The sequence below is a fragment of the Mobula birostris genome, chromosome 25 (genome assembly GCF_030028105.1).
Source record: "Mobula birostris isolate sMobBir1 chromosome 25, sMobBir1.hap1, whole genome shotgun sequence".
In the NCBI taxonomy this organism is placed as follows: domain Eukaryota; kingdom Metazoa; phylum Chordata; class Chondrichthyes; order Myliobatiformes; family Myliobatidae; genus Mobula; species Mobula birostris.
The window spans coordinates 20300864-20320749 of NC_092394.1; the positions used below are offsets into that span (position 1 = coordinate 20300864).

General features: G+C 40.2%; 1 protein-coding gene across 1 annotated transcript; it reads right to left on the minus strand.

Annotated features, from left to right (window-relative positions):
- Positions 1-3813: 3813 nt before the first annotated feature.
- On the minus strand, positions 3814-8295 carry LOC140187849 (protein ABHD15-like). The gene is made up of 2 exons (XM_072243646.1): positions 7508-8295; positions 3814-4330 (listed from the first exon to the last, which is right to left on the minus strand). Exons 1-2 carry the CDS (start codon positions 8293-8295, stop codon positions 3814-3816), a joined length of 1305 nt encoding a protein of 434 aa, XP_072099747.1.
- Positions 8296-19886: the final 11591 nt, after the last annotated feature.

Consider the following 19886-nt stretch of genomic DNA (forward strand, 5'->3'; position numbering starts at 1 on the left):
CTGGAACATGTCAGAATAGAAATAAAACACTAATTTATTCTTGTGGAACATCCCACACTAATGGAGTAGGAATTCTTATGGATGAAAACATGGCAAAAAGTGTTTTAGGACATTGGGCAATATCAGAAAGAGTGCTCCTTGTTAGATTCAGAGGACAACCATTTGACTTAGCAATTATACAGGTATATGCAACAACAACAGATGGAACAAATGAGGATATAGATAAATTCTATGAAAAGCTTGAACAAGCAAAGAATGGATGCAAATCTCGCGATATTGTTACTGTCATGGGAGATGTAAGTGCTAAAGTAGGACAAGGTGATGATGGAAATACCATAGGAAAATTTGGACTAGGGGAAAGAAGTGAAAAAGGTGCGATGGTAGAATGGTGCAAGATGAATAATCAGGTCATTATGAATACCTAATTTAAAAACTATCGAAGACGCTTGTGGACCTGGAAAAGTCCAGATTGATTTTATTACTATAAACCAAAGATTTAAAAACTCAGTGACCCAATGCAAAAGATATCCAGGTGCAGACTGTAATAGTGACCACAACCCAGTTGTATGTCATGTAAAAGTAAAACTTAAAAAACTACAGAAGCAAAAACCTGAACAATCCCTTGACTATTCACAATTAATTAAAGAAGAAAACTTAAGACAAAAATTTACAATTGAAGTAAGGAATAGATTTCAAAGTCTAGAAATAGAATCTGTTAAACAGTATGTTTACTTCATAAAATACCACCAGTGAAATTACAAGGAAAATCTATTGGATACAATTCTGAACTTCATTTAAAATTGCTCACCAATATTTAGTCATCATAATTAATGAAGAAAGCATTTTACTTAAATTGTAAATCATCTGTGGAGATGCAATATATTCATCAAAAATTATATCAGTGTTTACATATGGTAGTTTTGACTTTTGGGAAATATGAAGACATTTGAAAACTTAATCAGTAACTACAGATGTTAAAAAACTGAGGAAAAGAATGTTGGAAAAATTAACAGGTCAGGCAACTTTCTGTGCACAGTTAATGTTTCAGGTTAGAGAGATTTTCAGAACATTTGGAATCATAATGGATGTTTTTTACTAACATCTCGGGAGACAGACATAAAAGAAGAGTCGAATCAGATCAGTCTGCTATATTTGTATCATTCTTCTGTTAAATCATAGCTGTTTCACATTTTAAATCTGTTCTGTCTTCATTCCATAGCCTCCTGTGTATATATTCTATGGGTATTGTATTGGTATTTATACCCTGTACGACAAACGCATTCTCCTGTTCTTTCCCTGACGCATAGCAAATCCTTTTTGTAGCCATTCTGTTCTTGTTACACACCCTGATTAACTTTATAGACTGTGAATACCAAATCATAATCATTGTCTGTATAAAACAAAAAAAATGTTTCCTTGCATCCTCCCCATGCCTCTTGTAACTTTGGCCATTTTATATCAGAGAATCTCCTTCCTCATCATCCATTGATGAGGACGAGCTTCTTTGCAATGATACCCCAATGATGATCCTGGACAACTTCTAAATCTACTTTCATCTTCCTTACTCTTAACCTCATGGTTGAACTACCTCCTTCCTTGATCCTTTATATTTAATAGATTATATTTTCCCCAGGATTCCATATACTTTGTTAATTATTCTGGTATGGCCCATTTATAGAATTTTTTTCAGTCTCTTTTGAAACTGTAACCAGTGCCACAATCCTTTGGAGGATTGCTTCAGATTGCATACTAGCACTAATTTATATGGTTAAGCTGCCTTATTCTAGTTTCAAGCCAGAAGAATTTATTTCCCTGCAATGTTCCCATCATAATTTATCTTTAATAAAAGGTACCCTTAGCTTTCAATCATCTGTATGCATAGTCATTCTGTGGTCTGGTTGTTGGGATCACAGGTAAGTGAAATTGTTTTGAAGGTTAAAACATAGAACAGTACAGGAACAGACCCTTCCGTTCCCAATATCCGTGTCAAGTTAAACTGCATATGATCTATTTTCCACCACTTTCCCTGGCAGCATGTTCCAGTCACTTACCACTTTCTGTGCATTAAAAAAAATTGCTTTGTTAATCTTTTTAAGCTTTCTTCCTCTCATCCTGAAGCTGTCCTCTAACATTTGACAGTAAAACTCTGGAAGTCAGTGGGGAAGACTAGCTGTGTCTATCCTGTCTATTGCTTTGATTATATACTATCATTAACAGTTGATTAACTTCTATTGTTTTAGAAATAAAGATTCAGAATTACAGGCTGAGCCTGTGGTAAGGAAGGCAAATGCAATGTTAGCATTCATTTCAAGAGGACTAGAATATAAAAGCAAAGATGTAATTCTGAGGTTTTATAAAACAAAGGTCAGACTGCATTTGGAGTACAGTTTTGGCTCCATATCTAAGAAAGGATGTGCTAGAATTGGAGAGTGTCCAGGGGAGGTTCTTAAGAATTTTTTTGGTATGAAAGTTTAAGATACGAAGACCATTTGATGGCTCTGGGCCTGTACTTCCTGGAGTTTAGAAGAATGGGGTGGGGAATCTCAATGGGTAAAAAAATTGAAAAACCTACAACACAATACAGGCCCTCCAGCCCACAATGCTGTGCCAAACATGTACGTACTTTAGAAATTACCTTGGGTTACCCATAGCCCTCTATTTTTCTAAGCTTCATGTATTATCAATAGTGGGGAATTTTAGGACCAGAGGGTACAAACTCAGAATAGAAGGACATCCCTTTAGAACAGATGAGGAATTTCTTTAGGTAAAGAGGGGTGAATGTATGGAATTCATTGCTACGGATGGCTGTGGATATTGGGTATATTTAAAGCAGAGGTTGATAGGTTCTTGATTAAAGGTTATGGGAAGCAGAGGTTGATAGGTTCTTGTGTTAAAGGTTATGGGAAGAAGGTTAGAGAATGGTGTTGAGAAAGAGAATAAATCAGCCATGATGGAATGGCTGAGCAGACTTGATGGGTTGAATGACTTTGTTTATGGTCTTACGGAAATTAGTGAAAATAAACTACCTATATTAGAATTCTAACTTGCCAAGAATTGTGGTTCTAATTATTTTGGCCAAGCAGGAGTGCAATGTGGAGATTAACCAAGACATCAAAACAGCAACGGTTCATACCAGATAAGCAATCCATAGTCCCACTTCCCCACTCTCTGCCTGTAGCAATCCATTGTCTCACTTCACCACTCTCTCCCCCTAGCCCACCAGATTATTTCCTTAGAAGTCATGCTCTGTCATCATTTATAGAATACTGACCTATGGAGAACTCCGTGATACATTTCCTTCCACTCCGGGAAACAGTATATTGCTACTGCAGTCAGCTTTCTGTTAGATGTTTTGATATGCATGCTGCGGCAGTGTTTGCTATTCCATTGTCTTCTGTATTGATTACAAATTCTGTTAGATGTCACTTTATTTATTGCCTTTTGGAAATATGCCAAATCAACTGCATTTCTTTCACTAGTCCAAAACCTGCTGTTTACTGTATGATTTGGATTAACTGCAAGAAATAGAAACAATGTACTTTACACATTATTGGTCTTTACTGCATGCAAATTAATGACTTTATAAACAGAACAAGTGTACATAAAAAAGCTTGTCTATAAGAAAGTGAAACTTTAAATTAGTTACAGTATGTACATTTTTGCACTTTGCATTTGTCAGTCTAATTTAGGGAAAAATGCTCCACATTAACTTTTGTAATTCATTAAAAAGTGGTAAGTAAATATCTTTAATATCTTTAGATCTAGTAATGTTGTGCTTGTTTTACATTTGAATATTACTTCCGAAAGCAGTTTTCATCTGGTGTATGATCTTTGCCAGTTAAAAATTTCATGAATATTATGAGAACAAGTGAATTCCTTTTTATGGGTTCCAACACCTTTTTGTTTATACTGCATTATTGATATTTTTCTTCTGTAAGCACTCATTGTCCTTTCCTCAGCCCTGAAAAACTCACTGACTGACCTGAAGTATTCAAGCAAAGCTTCGTGGCTCCAACTGGAGGATCTGCTCGTCAAAAAGCCACAATGTCCTCCGTGTTTGGTTAACAAAAGGAAGAAATAGGGGTTTGTCTCAAATAACTCAAAAGGCACTGAGATCTGTGGATTGCCTCTGCATGGATCATCATCACTGCAAATGCATAAGAGAGGAACTGCAACCTCATCCACATCCCTCAGTGGATCATTCTTTTCCCAGTAGGATGCCCAACTCAAATTATTGGGCTGACAAAACAGTACTTCCTCCAGTTCCCTTAGTGTGCGGCTTCTGAATAGCTTATCCATATCTATTATTTCTCCAAGAACTGTGGTATACCTAGAAATGAGAGAAAAATGACTGATATCCAAGAGCAGATCTTTGCATTTTGTAATATTTAAGATTAATGTATTTGTTTGAGCTAAAACTGAGTTACGAAGGCACATCAGATGAAGTAACACTGAATTTTCAATAAACAAAGACAAATTGTATTATAAGGCCATAAGACATAGAAGTAGAATGATCTCCACAATAATCTCTGAATATGATTGTAAGGACCAATTTATTAGGTACACCTGTACACATAAATGTTAATGCAAATATCTAATTAGTCAATTATGTGGCAGCAATGCATAAAAGCATACAGGTGGTCAAGAGGTTCAGTTGTTGTTCAGACAAAATATCAAAATGGGGAAGAAATGTGATCCAAGTGACTTTGACCACGGAGTGATTGTTGGTGCCAGACGGGGTGGTTTGAGTATTTCAGGAACTGCAGATCTGGGAATTCACACACAACACTTCTAGAGTTTACAGAGGATGGTGCAAGAAACAAAAAGCAATCCAGTGAGCGACAGTTCTGTGGCCAAAAATGCCTTGTTAATGAGAAAGGTCAGGGGAGAATGACCAGACTGGTTCAAGATGACAAGAAAGCAGTAGTAACTGAAAAAACCCCACGTCAGAACAGTAGCATACAGAAGAGCGTTTGTGAAAGCACAACACATCAGATCTTGAAGTGGATGGGCTACAGCAGCAGAAGGTCTCACTGACTTCCACTTCTGTCCCTAATAAAGTGGCCTCTAGGCAATGAGAGCAAAACTACACACAATACTCGAGGTGGTGTCTCTCCAAAAACCTGCATAACTAGCAAGATTTCCTATTCTTGTAGCAAAACACCTTGCAGTGGTCTTCGTGCCATTTTCCTCCTTAGTTGCTTGCCTCACCTGCATGTTTGCTTTCTGTGAGTGTAGAAGTTTTTGTTTTGCCAAAGAGAATAACATCACATTCCCATTTTTCCTCCAGCAGGTACAGACCAGGATACATCAATTCAATCCTTGTCTATTCCAGCACTTGAATCTGATTTGAGGCTCTTCCCATCTTTCTTCCTCAAACTGTAGAAGTAACACCCTTGCTTCTGCCTTGTTCATGTTACTCTTAAATACATCTATAGAATTTACTTCTACCACCCCATTTACGTACGGGAAAGTTTCACATTCTCAAACTTGGTCTGTAAGTCATCCATTGAATTTTTAGTGATAACCTTGCAATCCAACTAATCTTGATAACCTGCTATCAAGGACATACAACATATACTGAAAGATGCTGGTAAAGGGACGGTAATGTCATGAAGGATCCCATCCACACATGTCGCACTCCCATCAGAAAGGCGGCTACATAACATCCATGCTAGGACCACCAAACTCAAAAACAGTTAATTTCCCCAACGATAAAGCTGATCACTAATTCCACCCACTAATACATCCTTCACATCCCCACCACCATGATTTTATCATTTCCTGTCAAAGTCACCTTATGTTCGGTACCAAACTGTATCAATCGATGCTGTTCCTTTGGGTTCATCAGATGCGTGGAGAGGAGGAGTTTGCTACATGGGCAACAGCTTGCTCTCCGTATTGTACTGCCAAGGTTGCGTATCTAAACAGCTGGGACACAACGTCCATGGTCAACTCTGAATGACGGAGGCCTCACTCACTCACCTTATGTCCAGACACTTCTGTGCCGAGCATCAATCTATGAATATAAGCTACCTTGTGTATTAATATTTATTGTGTTCTTAATCTTATTGAGGTTTTCTGTGCTGCATTGGATCCAAAGCAGCAATTATTTAATTCTCCTTTACACTTGAAAAGCAATGTTGAATCTCGAATTATGCTAATTACGCTTCTTATTAATTATGCTAATTACGCTTCTTATAAGATTATTAATCTTATTCTTGTTCCTGCTAGATATAAGCCTTGGTGTTTGGTTTGTCCTAATCTAGTCATGTTACCCTGTGCTGCAATTTTTGATGATGTCTGTGTATTATCAAACCTCTTTGTTTTTCTTCCCATCTAGACTGGTACTTTACAAGTAATATAACCTTATATTTCCTACTCAAATATGCGACTTCACATACATCTATCTGCATTGTGGTAATTATCATAATGGTGTCGAGGTCGTCATCGACGGCAACGATGGACGAACAACAACAACATCTGCATTGAACATTATTATTCTCCCAAATTTCTCCCTTATGAAAAGTTATCAAAAGCTGTTTGCATTCTTCTGGCTAATTTATTCTTATTCCATTTTCTCCCTGATTATTAATTTATTGATCATCATTTGCTTTTATTTTAGGCACTCCTATTCCAAGTACTTGCTATTTTTCTGTCTACATTGCAGACTTTTTAATCTAAAACCAATCTTTATTTATATATAACTTTGTCAGTACCACTTTTCAAGTAGACTTGTTTTTTTAAATTCAAGTCCCTTACAGAAAATATAAGAAAATTTATGTCTGTCCAGATGAAGGGGTCTGACGTGAAATATTGACAGGCTACTTCCCTACACAGATACTGCCTAACCTATTGTGTTTCTCTGACACTTTGTCTGTTGCTCCAGATTTCGGCATCTGTCCTCTTCTCCCCCCCACCCCCCCACCCCCAATTGATTCTGTCCGATCATTATTTCTGGCATATACTGATTTTCAAGTTTCAAACCTTTTAAAATTTCAGATTTCAAACTTTTTTCTTAGATCTCAAACTCTTTTCAATTTGTTAACTAGCTCCTTCCATGTCAATGCTACTTAATACTGACACCAACATATTATCACTCGCTCACCGCCGGGCGCTGATCTGTATCTATGTTAGCGTGAGTTTGTATGGTGGCAGCCTTTATGTAACATTCTGATATAAAGTCTAGTCTATATATAAATGATATGCCTGGATGACATACAAAACGAAAACTTCTCACCGTAACCCCCCGTACGTGTGACAATTCTAAACCAATTTCCAATTCCTCCTCTGGTGAGACGGAGATCACCCCGAGGAAGGTTTCCCAGCGAAGGAGCCCTTTACCTGCTCAGGAAAAAATAATTAAACCAGGTTCTGAAGGAACGCGACAGGTCAGAGAAACGGGCAGTCGACGTATCGGATTGAGACCTTTCATGTGAACCTGTATTCCTCCAGCATATTGCTTATTTTTGGCCCCAGAGTCCAGTACCTACGGTCTCCACGTTACCTGCTCAAAGTAGTCTTCTGATACAATAACATGAGCCAGTGGTAGAGAGCGAAAGGCTCCGAGTCCAGCCAAGCCTGGCACCTGAAGATGGGAGAAATGCAAGCGGCCGCCGTGATGTAACTGGAAGACCCGCACTCGCCCAGGTAGGAGAGTAGCAGCGCTGACCCGGAGCCCTCGCTCGCTGCGTACAGCTTGGCCCCCGGGTGCTTGTATCGGATGTAGCTGACGGCTTCCCGCAGGTCGGCCGGTTCTCCGAAAGGCTGGACTTTGCAAGTGGTGAGCGGCACCCGATTATGGCAGCGCCGATTGAAGATCACCGGCCGGTAGCCGTGGCGTGAGGCCAGCAGGCAGAGCAGGGAACAGTTCCTGGTCACTCTCCCCACGAAGTTTGGGATTAGCAGCAAGATCGGGGCCGATGAGTTGCTGGACACTCGCCTGGGGCTCCCGGACGAGCGCACCGCCCAGTCGAGGGCGACGAGCCCATCGTCCGACATTTGCAGGTACTCCCGCAGAAAATACAGACCCCTAGCCCGCGGCCACAAATTGCTGTGGAGTGTCTGCATGTGCGGCCACTCCCTCCACAACAGCCGACAGTTCACGTCCTGTAAGAAACTCTTGCAGTTTTTCAGCAGGTGGACAGCCAGGGCTGAAGGTTTGCAGATCAATTTCGGACCTCCATCGTCTCTCTCCTTCCGCGGGGGATTGGGACCCTTCCAACCAGCCCAGAAGAGCAGAAATAGAGGTGCAATTACAAGCAACAGGCAGGCAGCAACGTCCCAAGGTAACATTTCACTGCGCTGGATCACAGGAGGATTCCGCACAAGTTGAAATGGAGACGTTATATCTGCTACCTCTTCACTCCGCGGTGCGCTATCCTGTCACCGGGCGACTACACATGAATATTCAGCGATTCACTGATTTTTCTCTGCAGAAGGTAGCTTGAAATCAGTTTGCTCCCACTAAGTGGTGTCAGCTTGCCGCTCTGAGCTGCCTCGACCGTGGAGATATTTGTTTAAGTCCAGTGGAAATTTCCGTTTCAAGATCTACTTCCCTGCAATGTCATCCCTTATCATCGCCCTGTTTCAAGGATTTTTTTTTCTGAACCGTGCTTGGCGGCGTCTTTTCTCACTCTAAGAATTTCCCAGGGTAATTAATGTTCGGTACGATTGACCTGAAGTGCAACCAACTGTGCCGCGGATAAAGTTGGCAGAACCCACAGCAAACACCAAGGTTCCACACCACCAGGTGAGATGAATGTATGATTAATTTGTGTTTGGTTTTGTCGATTGGGAGAAGATACGTTGTGTCAGGACACCTTGCTCTCCCATTCACTGACTTTCAACAATGTCACCAGAACAAAAGAATCATTCTGGGGGCTGAAATTATACAAACCGTGGTGCCAATTTCAGTCTATATCACCATGCAATTCAGAGAGGCCCATAAATGCTGTCAGCTTGCTGCTCTGATGGAAAACGTCCGAGATGTTGCCTGACCTGCTGAGTTCCTCCAGCATTTTGTGTGCCTTGGTCCAGACTCTTCAGGCTTTCGTGGTGAGCCACCACGTTTGTGCTCCAACAGAATACATAAAATCCGATCAAAATTTTCCCACTTTATTCCAGTCCTATTGAATTGGTTTAAATGTCTGATTGCTTAAAATGCTTAATTCAGTACATTAGACAGATTGCCACTATTTGTTTATGCTGGAAATAATTAGAATTGATTATGAAGGTAATAAAACAAGAGAAAATCTGAAATCCAAGCAACACACCTGAAGTTGATACTTGGCAATTATTGTATAAGTATTTCAATGCAATTAAAATATGAAATCTTCAGGGTTGGTTGTGTAACAAGATTAAGACGCACATATTCAGTGGCCACTATATGTGGCCACTTTACTAGATACACCTGCTTGTTAATGTAAATGTCTAATCAGCCAATCATGTGGCAGCAACTCAATGCACAAAAGCATGCAGACATGGTCAAGAGGTTCAGCTGTTGTTCAGACCAGACAGAATGGAGAAGAAATGTGGTCTAAGTGACTTTGACCACAGAATGATTGTTGGTGCTTGACTGAGTAGTTTGAGTAGCCCAGAGACAGCTGATCTCCTGGGATTTTCACACAACAATGTCTAGAGTTTACAGGGAATAGAGTGAAAAACATAAAACACCTAGTGAGACCTCCAAGCGGACCACAGCCCTGCTGTGGTTTAGAGGCTTGTGTGCGTCAATGACCTGGAGAGTTATGTTGGCTGAAGTCAGGGCATTATATTTTGGCTCTTGGTAGGGTCACCAATGCCAAACAGGTCAAAGGGTAGAGGACAGACTAAGAGTGGTCCACTGGTCCTCCAGGTTCGGGGGTTCAGTTCAGGACTACCAAATCTGACTGGCAAAACAAAATTGTTACGGAAATAGCAAGGAAGAGTCCTTCTACATCTGAGTTTGAGACTACTCCCATGTCTCTATTTGGGATTCGCGTGACTGACTGTAGTTAAAACTGAGAGGAAGCTACTGACATGATGAAGAAAGCCCTGACCACCCCCAGAGATGGAGGACCTTCATTGCTGCCCTAAGCACCAGCGGCATAATGGGCAGTAAGATCCAGCGAGTGGCTGTTCTGAGTGAAAATGGCTTGTTAATGAGAGGGGTCGGGGAGGATGGCCAGGCTGATTCAAGCTGACAGGAAGGTGACAGTAACTCAAATAATTGCATGTTGCAACAGTGGTGTGAAGAAGGGCATCTCTGAACACACAAAACGTTGAACTTTAAAGTGCATGGGCTAGTGCCCACTGACTGTACATATTTAACCAATGGCTGCTAACCTCCGGAGAGTTGTGATGCAATGGTAGCAATGCAAGCACAATGCTGGAGGAACTCAGCAGATCAGGCAGCATCCATGGAGGGGAATAAACAGTCAATCAAACCCCTCATCGGGATTGGAAAGGAAGTAACCAGGCTCTCTAACAGTCAATGTGAGTTGTTCTGGATTTCTAGCATCTGCAGAATCTCTTATGTATGTGTACAACTGTTTTACTTAAGCAGAATAGACCAGAGGGTCTTTGCTAAATTGTTGCTGTTTGTAAGTGTTAAAAGAAACCACAAATTGCTGGAGGAACTTAATGGGTCAGGCAGCATCTGAGAAGGGAAATGGACAGTTGATGTTTCTGGTCTAAAGCCTTCATCCAGACCTAAAATGTCAACAGTCCATTTCCCTCCACAGATGCTGCTGGACCTGTTGAGTTCCTCCAGCAATTTTTTTTGGTGTAGATTCCAGAACTTGCAGTCTTTTGTGCTCCCACTGTTTGCTGTTTACTCTCACTGGACTGGGCAGTTCATTACTGATCACCAATTAGCAAGATAAAAGTGATTTGTTTTAATAGAAGATAACCTGAATATCATTATAGAGTCATCAGCTTTGTACTTAAGGTTCAGATGATAAACACTGACAAACGTTATACAGTACTGAGACTTTTATGTTACTGTCTGGAAAGCAGAGCCTTGCGGCCCTACTGCAATGTAATTGTCGTCATCAAAATGGTAACATATTATTAAGTAGCAGTTCCACCCCTAGCAACCAGTTTAATTAGTAGTCAGTACGTATGCAAATATGGTAATTTTTAGGAAACTCCTGGCAAGATGCAAATTGCCTCACAAAATGTTATATCCGTAATCTATTGCTACAAGTTAATGGATAATTTAAATATTAATATTGGCAGATACTTCTGTAATTTCTGGTGTATATAAAATTATAAGGTAAATGCAAATAGATTTTTCCCACTGAGGTCATGGGTTAACGGTGACAGGTGAAATGGTTAAGAGACACTGGAGGGGGAGCTTCTTCACTCCGAGGGTGGTGAGAGTGTGGAATGAGCTGCAGCGGAAGTGGTTGATCCATGGTTCGATTTCAACACTTGAGAGAAATTTGGAGGGGTAAATAGATGGGAGGGGTATGCAGGATGATGGGACTAGGCAGAATACTGGTTCAGCATGGACTAGATGGGCTGAAGGGCCTATTTCTCTGTTGTAGTGCTTGTTTTCTATGACTCAATGACTCTGCTATTTCAATCTATGACAAAACATTAACATGTTTCTTTCACTAAATGTTGAGTGTTAATTTATATTTGAAATTGAAGCTGCTGTGTAAAATGACAACATCAGGGTGAAGCACAACAGGACCGGGATTTAGTGGACGTGATGCGATGAAGCAATTGGAGATTTCCTTATCTCATTATGATACAAAGAGTTCCACGCACAGCTGATATTACAGCAATGTAAGAAGCTATACAGCCCATCAAATTCATGCTGACTCCCAGCACACCAATCACACTAGCAGTCCCATTCCTCCATTCTTTATTCTCCAGAGGCCCTGCATCTTTGATACTCATCAAATCTTTGATTTTCTTGCCACTTTCCAGCATGAAGGGTAAGTTACTTGAGCCAATTAACCTTCCAGTATATCTTTTGGATGTCGAAGGATGTCGAGGTGGAAGTGACAAAAGCCCCAGCAACTTGGAGTAGATTAAAAGGTCAGCACAATGTTGTGGGCTGAAGGGCCCGCACTTTGCCGTAACGTTTTATGTTACAAAGCAAGAGCACCCAGAGGAAACGCATGTGGTCACAGGAAGAGTGTGCAAAGTCCATACAGGCTACAGACGAGATCAGGACAGCAGCCACATTCCTGGAGCTCTGAGCAGCAGCACTAACTACTGCGTCACTGTGCCTCCCCGAGATAAAGCTGGCCTGTGAGATTTATCCTGGAAGTTCAGCTGATTTAACCATGGTGTTTCAAGTGGGAAGGGTGATACTCAGGCAGGTCACAGATTGTTAATAAATGGATTGTTATCTCCACTTCTTTGAATATATGTTGATCCATAGACAATTGATCCAAGTGTCTCACCCGAATAGTGATTGAGAGCCTCCTCTCAAGAGACCGCTCTGCTTTGTAACCCTCCACTTTGAAATCAACTGAATTAACAAAGTGCTTAAAGTAGTCGGGTGTATTTCTCTGTAAAATGCCCTGGAAGTATTATTGTGTGTTGAATGAGGCGCAAGTCTGCCAAGAAGATGAGAAATACAAAGAGAAGTAGGCCTCTTCTTTTAGGATCCTGCTCTGCCATTCAGTAAGATCATGGCTGATGTGATCAACAGGCTCCAATTTCATTTCTGAGCTCAATAACAATCCAGCTATCTAACTCCCATTCTTGAAAGCTCTTTGTGACTCAGCAAAGAACTTGAGACGAAATTCCTCCACATCTCACTCTTAAATGGAAGTAACTTTATCAATATCTTGTGTCCCCAATCATTTCACTGCCTCATAAGTGCAAAGGAATATATTCTCATTTTATTCAATCTTTCCCTTCATCCTGATAATCAACCTATAATTTTCCTTTGTATGCCCTTCACGATACCCTTCCTGAAATAAGAACTCTTTGTGGCAGTCTTACCAAACCTCAGCAGCAAAACATTCCTATTCTTGTAATTCTGTCTTGCTATAAAGACCAAACATTATTTTGCCTTTTTTAAATTACCTTAAGACATTGGAGCAGAATTAGGTCATTAATTCTACTATGCCATTTGTTTGTGCTCATTTATTTTCCCTCACAACCCCATTCTCCTGCTTTCTCCCCATAACCATATAACCATATATCAATTACAGCACGGAAACAGGCCATCTAGGCCCTTCTAGTCCGTGCCGAACGCTTACTCTCACCTAGTCTCATCTACCTGCACTCAGCCCATAACCCTCCATTCCTTTCCCATCCATATACCTATCCAATTTTTTTAAAATGACAAAATGGGACTTGCCTCAACCACTTCTACTGGAAGCTCGTTCCACACAACTACCACTCTCTGAGTAAAGAAGTTCCCCCTTGTGTTACCCCTAAACTTTTGCCCCTTAACTCTCAACTCATGTCCTCTTGTTTGAATCTCCCCTACTGTCAATGGAAAAAGCCTATCCACGTCAACCCTATCTATCCCCCTCATAATTTTAAATAACCTTTGGCACATTTACTAATCAAGAAACTATTGTCCTCCATTTTAAATATACCCAATGACTTGACCTTCACAGCCATCTGTGGCATGAATTCCACCTAATGATTAAAGAATTCCTCCTCACCTCTAATCTAAAGGGACTTCCTTCTATTCTGAAGCTCTGCCCTATGGTCCTAGACTTTCCTACCATAGGAAACATGCTCTCCACATCCACTCTATCTAGGTTTTTCAATATTCGGTTGGCTTTCATGAATGATAAAAAACTATATTTAGTTAACAATCATGTGTATGACCCTAATTTTATTTAGCATTATAAAATATTTTTTGTTCACTAAAAGTAATTTTTCCCATTTCTATCTTGCAGTGAATAGGAATACTTTGATGTGATTGGCCATCCTGCCAAATTGAGGAGATCTCATTAACTATTGCACACTGGTAGCCATATGTGACAGCAACCAACACCATACAGGTTCATCCTCAAGAAATATTCAGACTCAGATTTATTATCACAGCCTTACCTGTGCCTGTGATGACGTGATATTTGTTTTGTTGTAACAATCCTGTGCAATGACGCACAATTACTATAAATTACAAAATAACTAAATAGTGCAAAAGGAAAAGAAATTGTGAGGTGGTCTTCATGGACAGTTCAGGGGTTTGATGTTGGAGGTGTAGAAGCTGTTTCTGAATCATTGCGTGAGAGTCTTCAGGCTCCTGTATCTCTTCTCTGATGGTAGTAAAGAGAAGATGGCTGTCCTGGATAGTTAGGATTCTTAATGATGGCTGCATCTTCTTGAGGCACTGTAGCTTGAGGATGCCTTCACTGGTGGGAGATTTGTGCCTGTGAAGGAGCTGGACAAGTCTACAAACCTCTTCAGCCTCTTGCAATTCTACGTATTGGAGGCTCCATACCAGACCCTGATGCAACCAGTCAGGTTGTAAAAGGGCATCCGTTAGTCTTGCGAGACCATGGATCTGTGCCTGGAAAGTCTTCACGCTCCAGGGCTCAGGCCTGTGCAAGGTTGTATGGAAGACAGGCAGTTACCCATGCTGCCAGTTTCCCCTCTCCACGACACTGATGTTGTCCAAGGGAAGGGCATTAGGACCCATACAGCTTGGCACCAGTGTCATCGCAGAGCAATGTGTGATTAAGTGCCTTGCTCAAGGACACAACACGCTGCGTCGGCTGGGGCTCGAACTCACGACCTTCAGATCGCTAGTCCAATGCCTTAACTACTTGGTCACGTGCCCACACATAGTCAGACTGTACATCTATAGAGAATTGTAATAGTCTTTGGTGACATAACTCAAACTCCTAATAAATTATAGCCACCAGCATGCCTTCTTCATGACTGCATCAAGGTGTTGGGTTCGGGACAGAGCCTCTGAGATGTTGAGACCGAGGAATATTCAAGGTTAGTGTCCAATATTGTGGTTTTGTTGCTTATATTACTTTGCAAATAAAGTACTTTGGGGCGACGTGGTAGCGTAGTGGTTAGCACAACGCTTTACAGTACCAGTGACCCAAGTTCAATTCCGGTCGCTACCTTTAAGGTGTTTATACATTCTCCCTGTGACCACGTGGGTGTCCTCCACTTTTCTCCCACAGTCCAAAGACATTCCAGTTGGTAGGTTAATTGGTCATAGTAAATTCTCCCAGGATTAAATTGGGAGAATTGCTGGGTGACAAGGCTGGAAGGGCCAATCTACGCTGTATCTTAATAAATTAAAATAAAAAGTATCTTCTGATGGGAGGTGCATTTTGCATCACTCATTAACAAACAAACTGGGGCCGAATATGTTATGGAAGATTTCACCTGCTGAGTGCTTTGTTTGTGCTGTTTAATGAACTATATGGAAATATACAATAAATAATGCTTATTGCCATCTCATTGGCACAATATTGAATGAAGTCTATTGGACAAGGAAGTAACCTCTAGTATTTGTTATCTAACAATAGGCATGTAGGTTTGTAAACACACATGCACTAACTTTCTGGGAAAAGCAAAGATCAAACAAGAAAGCAACCTCTCTGCTCAAAATGAACTAAAGAGCACAACCGGTTCACCTTTAGTTGAAATGAAAGCAGTAACAAAGATGAAAAGATAAAGTGGAACTTGGAAGTAATAGATACAATGTTTTAGCATGTATCAATGAACATATTCTTTTAGGAGGGTGCAGTTAAAGGTCAAGCCCTTATAAAGTGAACTAACAAATAAAACAAACAATTAGACAATGCATAATAAGAATGTCTCTCTCAAGGGTGTAAATTCAAAAGCATGACCTTACCTGAGGGACTGCAATATTGCAGCTAGTTTATAAACTGTGGTTAGATTTTTGCAGACCAGTGCTCAAAACTTTGAAAAAAAACTTCAGTCTTACAAAAACTATTCATTCCAAGCACTTTCTATTTTGCAAGTTGTGTGAGTGGTGCTTTTGAAAATGGTACTTTAATCTTTTTAATCTATCTGTCTCTGTCATTCAGTTTTTAATTAGATAGACAGATACTTTATTGATTCCAAAGGAAATTACAGTGTGAAAGTAGCATTACAAGTGCACAGATATACAAATATTAGAAGAGAAGTACGAAAGAATAAAAAATAAGTTACCTCAAACAGTTTAACTGGAGGGGGTCATCACTTCCCTGGCTAAAGGTTGACTCATTATATAGCCTAATGACCAAGGATAAGAATGACCTCATATAGTACACTTTGGAGCAGCGCAGTTGTCTTAGTCTATGACAAAGAGTGCTCCCCTGTTCACCCAAGGTGGCACGAAGAGGGTGAGAAACAATGTCCAGAATTGGCAAGATTTTCCATAGAGTCCTTTGTTCTACCACAGCCTCCAGTGTGTCCAGTTTGACTCTTATAACAGGGTTAGCCTCTCTAATCAGTTTATTGAGCCTGTTGGCATCACCCGTGTAGATGCCATTGCCCCAGCACACCACCGCATAGAAGACTGTACTGGCAACAACAGACTTGTAGAACGTGTGAAGGAAAGGACAGCATACTCCTAAGCACCTCGGTCTCCTCAGGAAGTAGAGGTGACTCTGGCCCTTCTCGTGCACAGCATCTGTGTTGGTGCTCCACTCAAGTCTGTCATCCAGGTGCGCCCCCAGGTACTTGTAGGTCCTCACCACATCCACGTCCTCATCATCAATAGTAACAGGGAGCAGCGCAGGCTTAGTCTTTCTGAAGTCCATCACCATCTCCTTTGTTTTGTTGAGCTACAGATGACTCAGCTTTCTCCATTTGACAAAGTCCTCCACCAGGGCCCTGTATTCATCCTCCTGTCCTCCCTTTAGACACCCAACTATTGCTGAGTCATCAGAGAATTTCTGCAGAAATTAGTCATTGCATGTTAAAATTAAAAACAAATAAAATGCGTCAGCCAATACGTTATGGTTCAATTGTGATGCGCATTCCAATGTTAGTGTAAATATCTTCTGATCACCATTAACTAATGTTACAAAAGATGACAGATGTTAGTTTTAATTTTTGTAGTATTATATAAATGTGAATGTTTCATACTTCAATTCCTTAACTTGGTAGGGTTTTATAGGTATAATAAAAATATAAACTTCAATAAATTAAAAAAAAACTTTTTGGGGGGGGGGCACTGTAGCTTGAAGATGCCTTCACTGGTGGTGAAAAAAAACTTTTGTGTGGTAGTGCAATTCACTGAGTATTTTTCCCCAAAGGGGTTTAGTATAAAATCAGTTGCTTGGAGAGCTAGAAAATGTATGAACACTTCAGTTAAAGGGTAGTCAATTGAAGCCAAGGGATGTGAAGTGACAGAGCAATTAGGGGAAATTGTAGTATTTAAATAGAGTCATAGAAAAGTACAGCACAGAAACAGGCCCTCATCCAGTGCATGCCTACTCCCATTGACCCACACCAGGATCATAGCCCTCCATACCCCTACCATCCATGCATCTATCCAAACTTCACTTGAATGTTGAAATTGAGCTCACGTGCACCACTTGTGCTGTCAGCTCATTCCACATGCTCAGCACCTCCTCACAATCTTTTCCGAGGCATTTTTCTATCTACAACACAAAGTTTTGTTTATTGATTTATAAGTAAAGTTTATATGTTTTTATTATACAAATAAAATCCTGCCACGTTAAAAATGGAATCAAAGTATGAATTTCTATAATGAATACAGCAAAAAATTAAAACTAACATCTGTTGTCTTATTAATATGGGTCTTTAACATAATGTAGAAAACGTGCTTTCATTGGCATGGCATTGGTGTGTGAATAAAGCCCAAATATATCGAATGAAGGACTATTTTTCTTCTCTTTTGTTGTTCTGATAAAGATTCATTGAAATGAGGAGCAAAATGGATATCTGAGTTTGTAACCATATTATAAATACAATGAATGGCGATACCTGAGCCCAGGTTTTCAGAGGTGCATCTTGTAAACTAAGTTGAGTAACATCAAATAAATCCTAAGAATTTGACTGAATTATGTAATACCAGTTCTAAGGGTACTGAAAGTGCATTGATGTTATCTATCACATCAACAAGATATACAATTACAAAATAAATCTTTCGGTTGCCAGGACAATAACTTCCTCAAAGTATAAAATTACAAAAAAAAAAATCCAGTTTAGTTGTTGTAACACACACACAAAATGCTGGTGAACGCAGCAGGCCAGGCTTTTTTGTGTGCGTTGCTTGAATTTCCAGTATCTGCAGATTTCCTCGTGTTTGCAGTTTAGTTGTTGTGATCCTTTTTACAGTTTTTCTGAAGTTAAAATTGTTTTTTTCCCTTTATGCAAGTTGTTTCTAACCAATCGATCAATGGGATGGTAAAAGAAGTACAACTCCTCTCATGTTCTGGCCCGAAGCTGCTATTGAAATGCAGGTTACCAATGTCCATGCTGTTGTGTGCTTTTCTTGCAGGACCAAGCCAAAGGTTTCCAACCTTCAGTCACTTCTGTTAAAAATGTCTTGTCTATAATTATAATGTCTTATGATGTAAAATATGTAATTGTAACAATTGGAACAAAAGCCAAGATACAATCAGGGAGGAACTTGATAGAAAAGGTCCAAAGTTCACATCAATGAATTGGAATTCGTTCATTGTTGTCATGTGTAACAAGACACAGTGAGAAGTTCTTGTTTGCCAGCCATCCAGATACATCCTTCCCTACGTAAATGCATTGAGTTAGTGAAGATGAAAACAGAATGCAGAACGTAGTGATATTTACACCATATCCTATTGTCTCTGGTGAGATGATGATTTAAGAACAAAAGAAAATTGAGTGTTAGAAAGAATAGCTTTCCCACCTTGTTTTGCACCATCAGAAAATTTGGCTACAAAAGACTTGATCCCTTCATCTAAGCCAGAGGTTCTCCTTGGCCCCCTTGGTTAACGACAGGGGTCCATGGCATAAAAAAGGTTGGGAACCCCTGATCTGAGCCATTAATATAATCATCAGTAATTGAGACCCCAGCACTAATCCCTGTGACACCTCTTTGCAAGTGGCCCATTGATTCTATGTTTTACTGCTTACCCAGTCTCTACCTGTGTGGTTTTATTACCCAGCACCGTTAGGTGTTGTACAATAATTCTGTGTGGTGTTTTACTGGATGAGAAGGGATGGGATGCGGTGAAAGCCGCCAACTTGCATCATGCGCTTCAGCTGACAACAGACCAACATAAAAAAGGCGACAGATAGCAGCCTGATTTTCCCATTCCCGCTAATACCTGGCTCTTTGGTACGAAGACTTCAGATGGAAAAGAATGGAGTTAAGTGAATTGTTAGTGTACTAATGTCATGCAACTCTTAAATTCAATCAAAGCAGCTTACAAAGTGGAATATGGGTTTATACATATCTGGTTCAAGCTCTGAATTATAATATAATAGTTTTACCACTGATGACATACAGCCCTGAGCTTATCATTTCTTGGTGATAGGTGTCTCAGAACTTAACTGCAATAAATTTGCTTAACTGCCAGTTATATTTTTCCAATTATCATTATAAAGGTCATAAGTTTGATAGTCTGTTTGAGACATAATATTTCATATGAATATGCAATGCTGATGTATTCTTCATATCAGGTTCCTTAGCAAGGCTGCCAATAAATCCTTCTTCTACTTTCTCCCTGCAGCTGTTAGCTGCCCATTTCACATAACAATAAATTGTCTCATAAAAGTAGTTATAGCTTCAACTTTCAAGGTTAGTGGAATCAAATCTGCCTGATTGCTTGCAAGACAGCAACAATAACTCACAGAATTGCAATAGGTTTGTGGTGACAAGAAAGAAATGTTTGCACCACTTATCTTTACCCAGTAAATGGTGAAGGGGGAGAGACTGGGAGGCCATTTTCTATTGAGTGGACAGTACAAAATGGAAATGGAAGATCTCCAGCTGA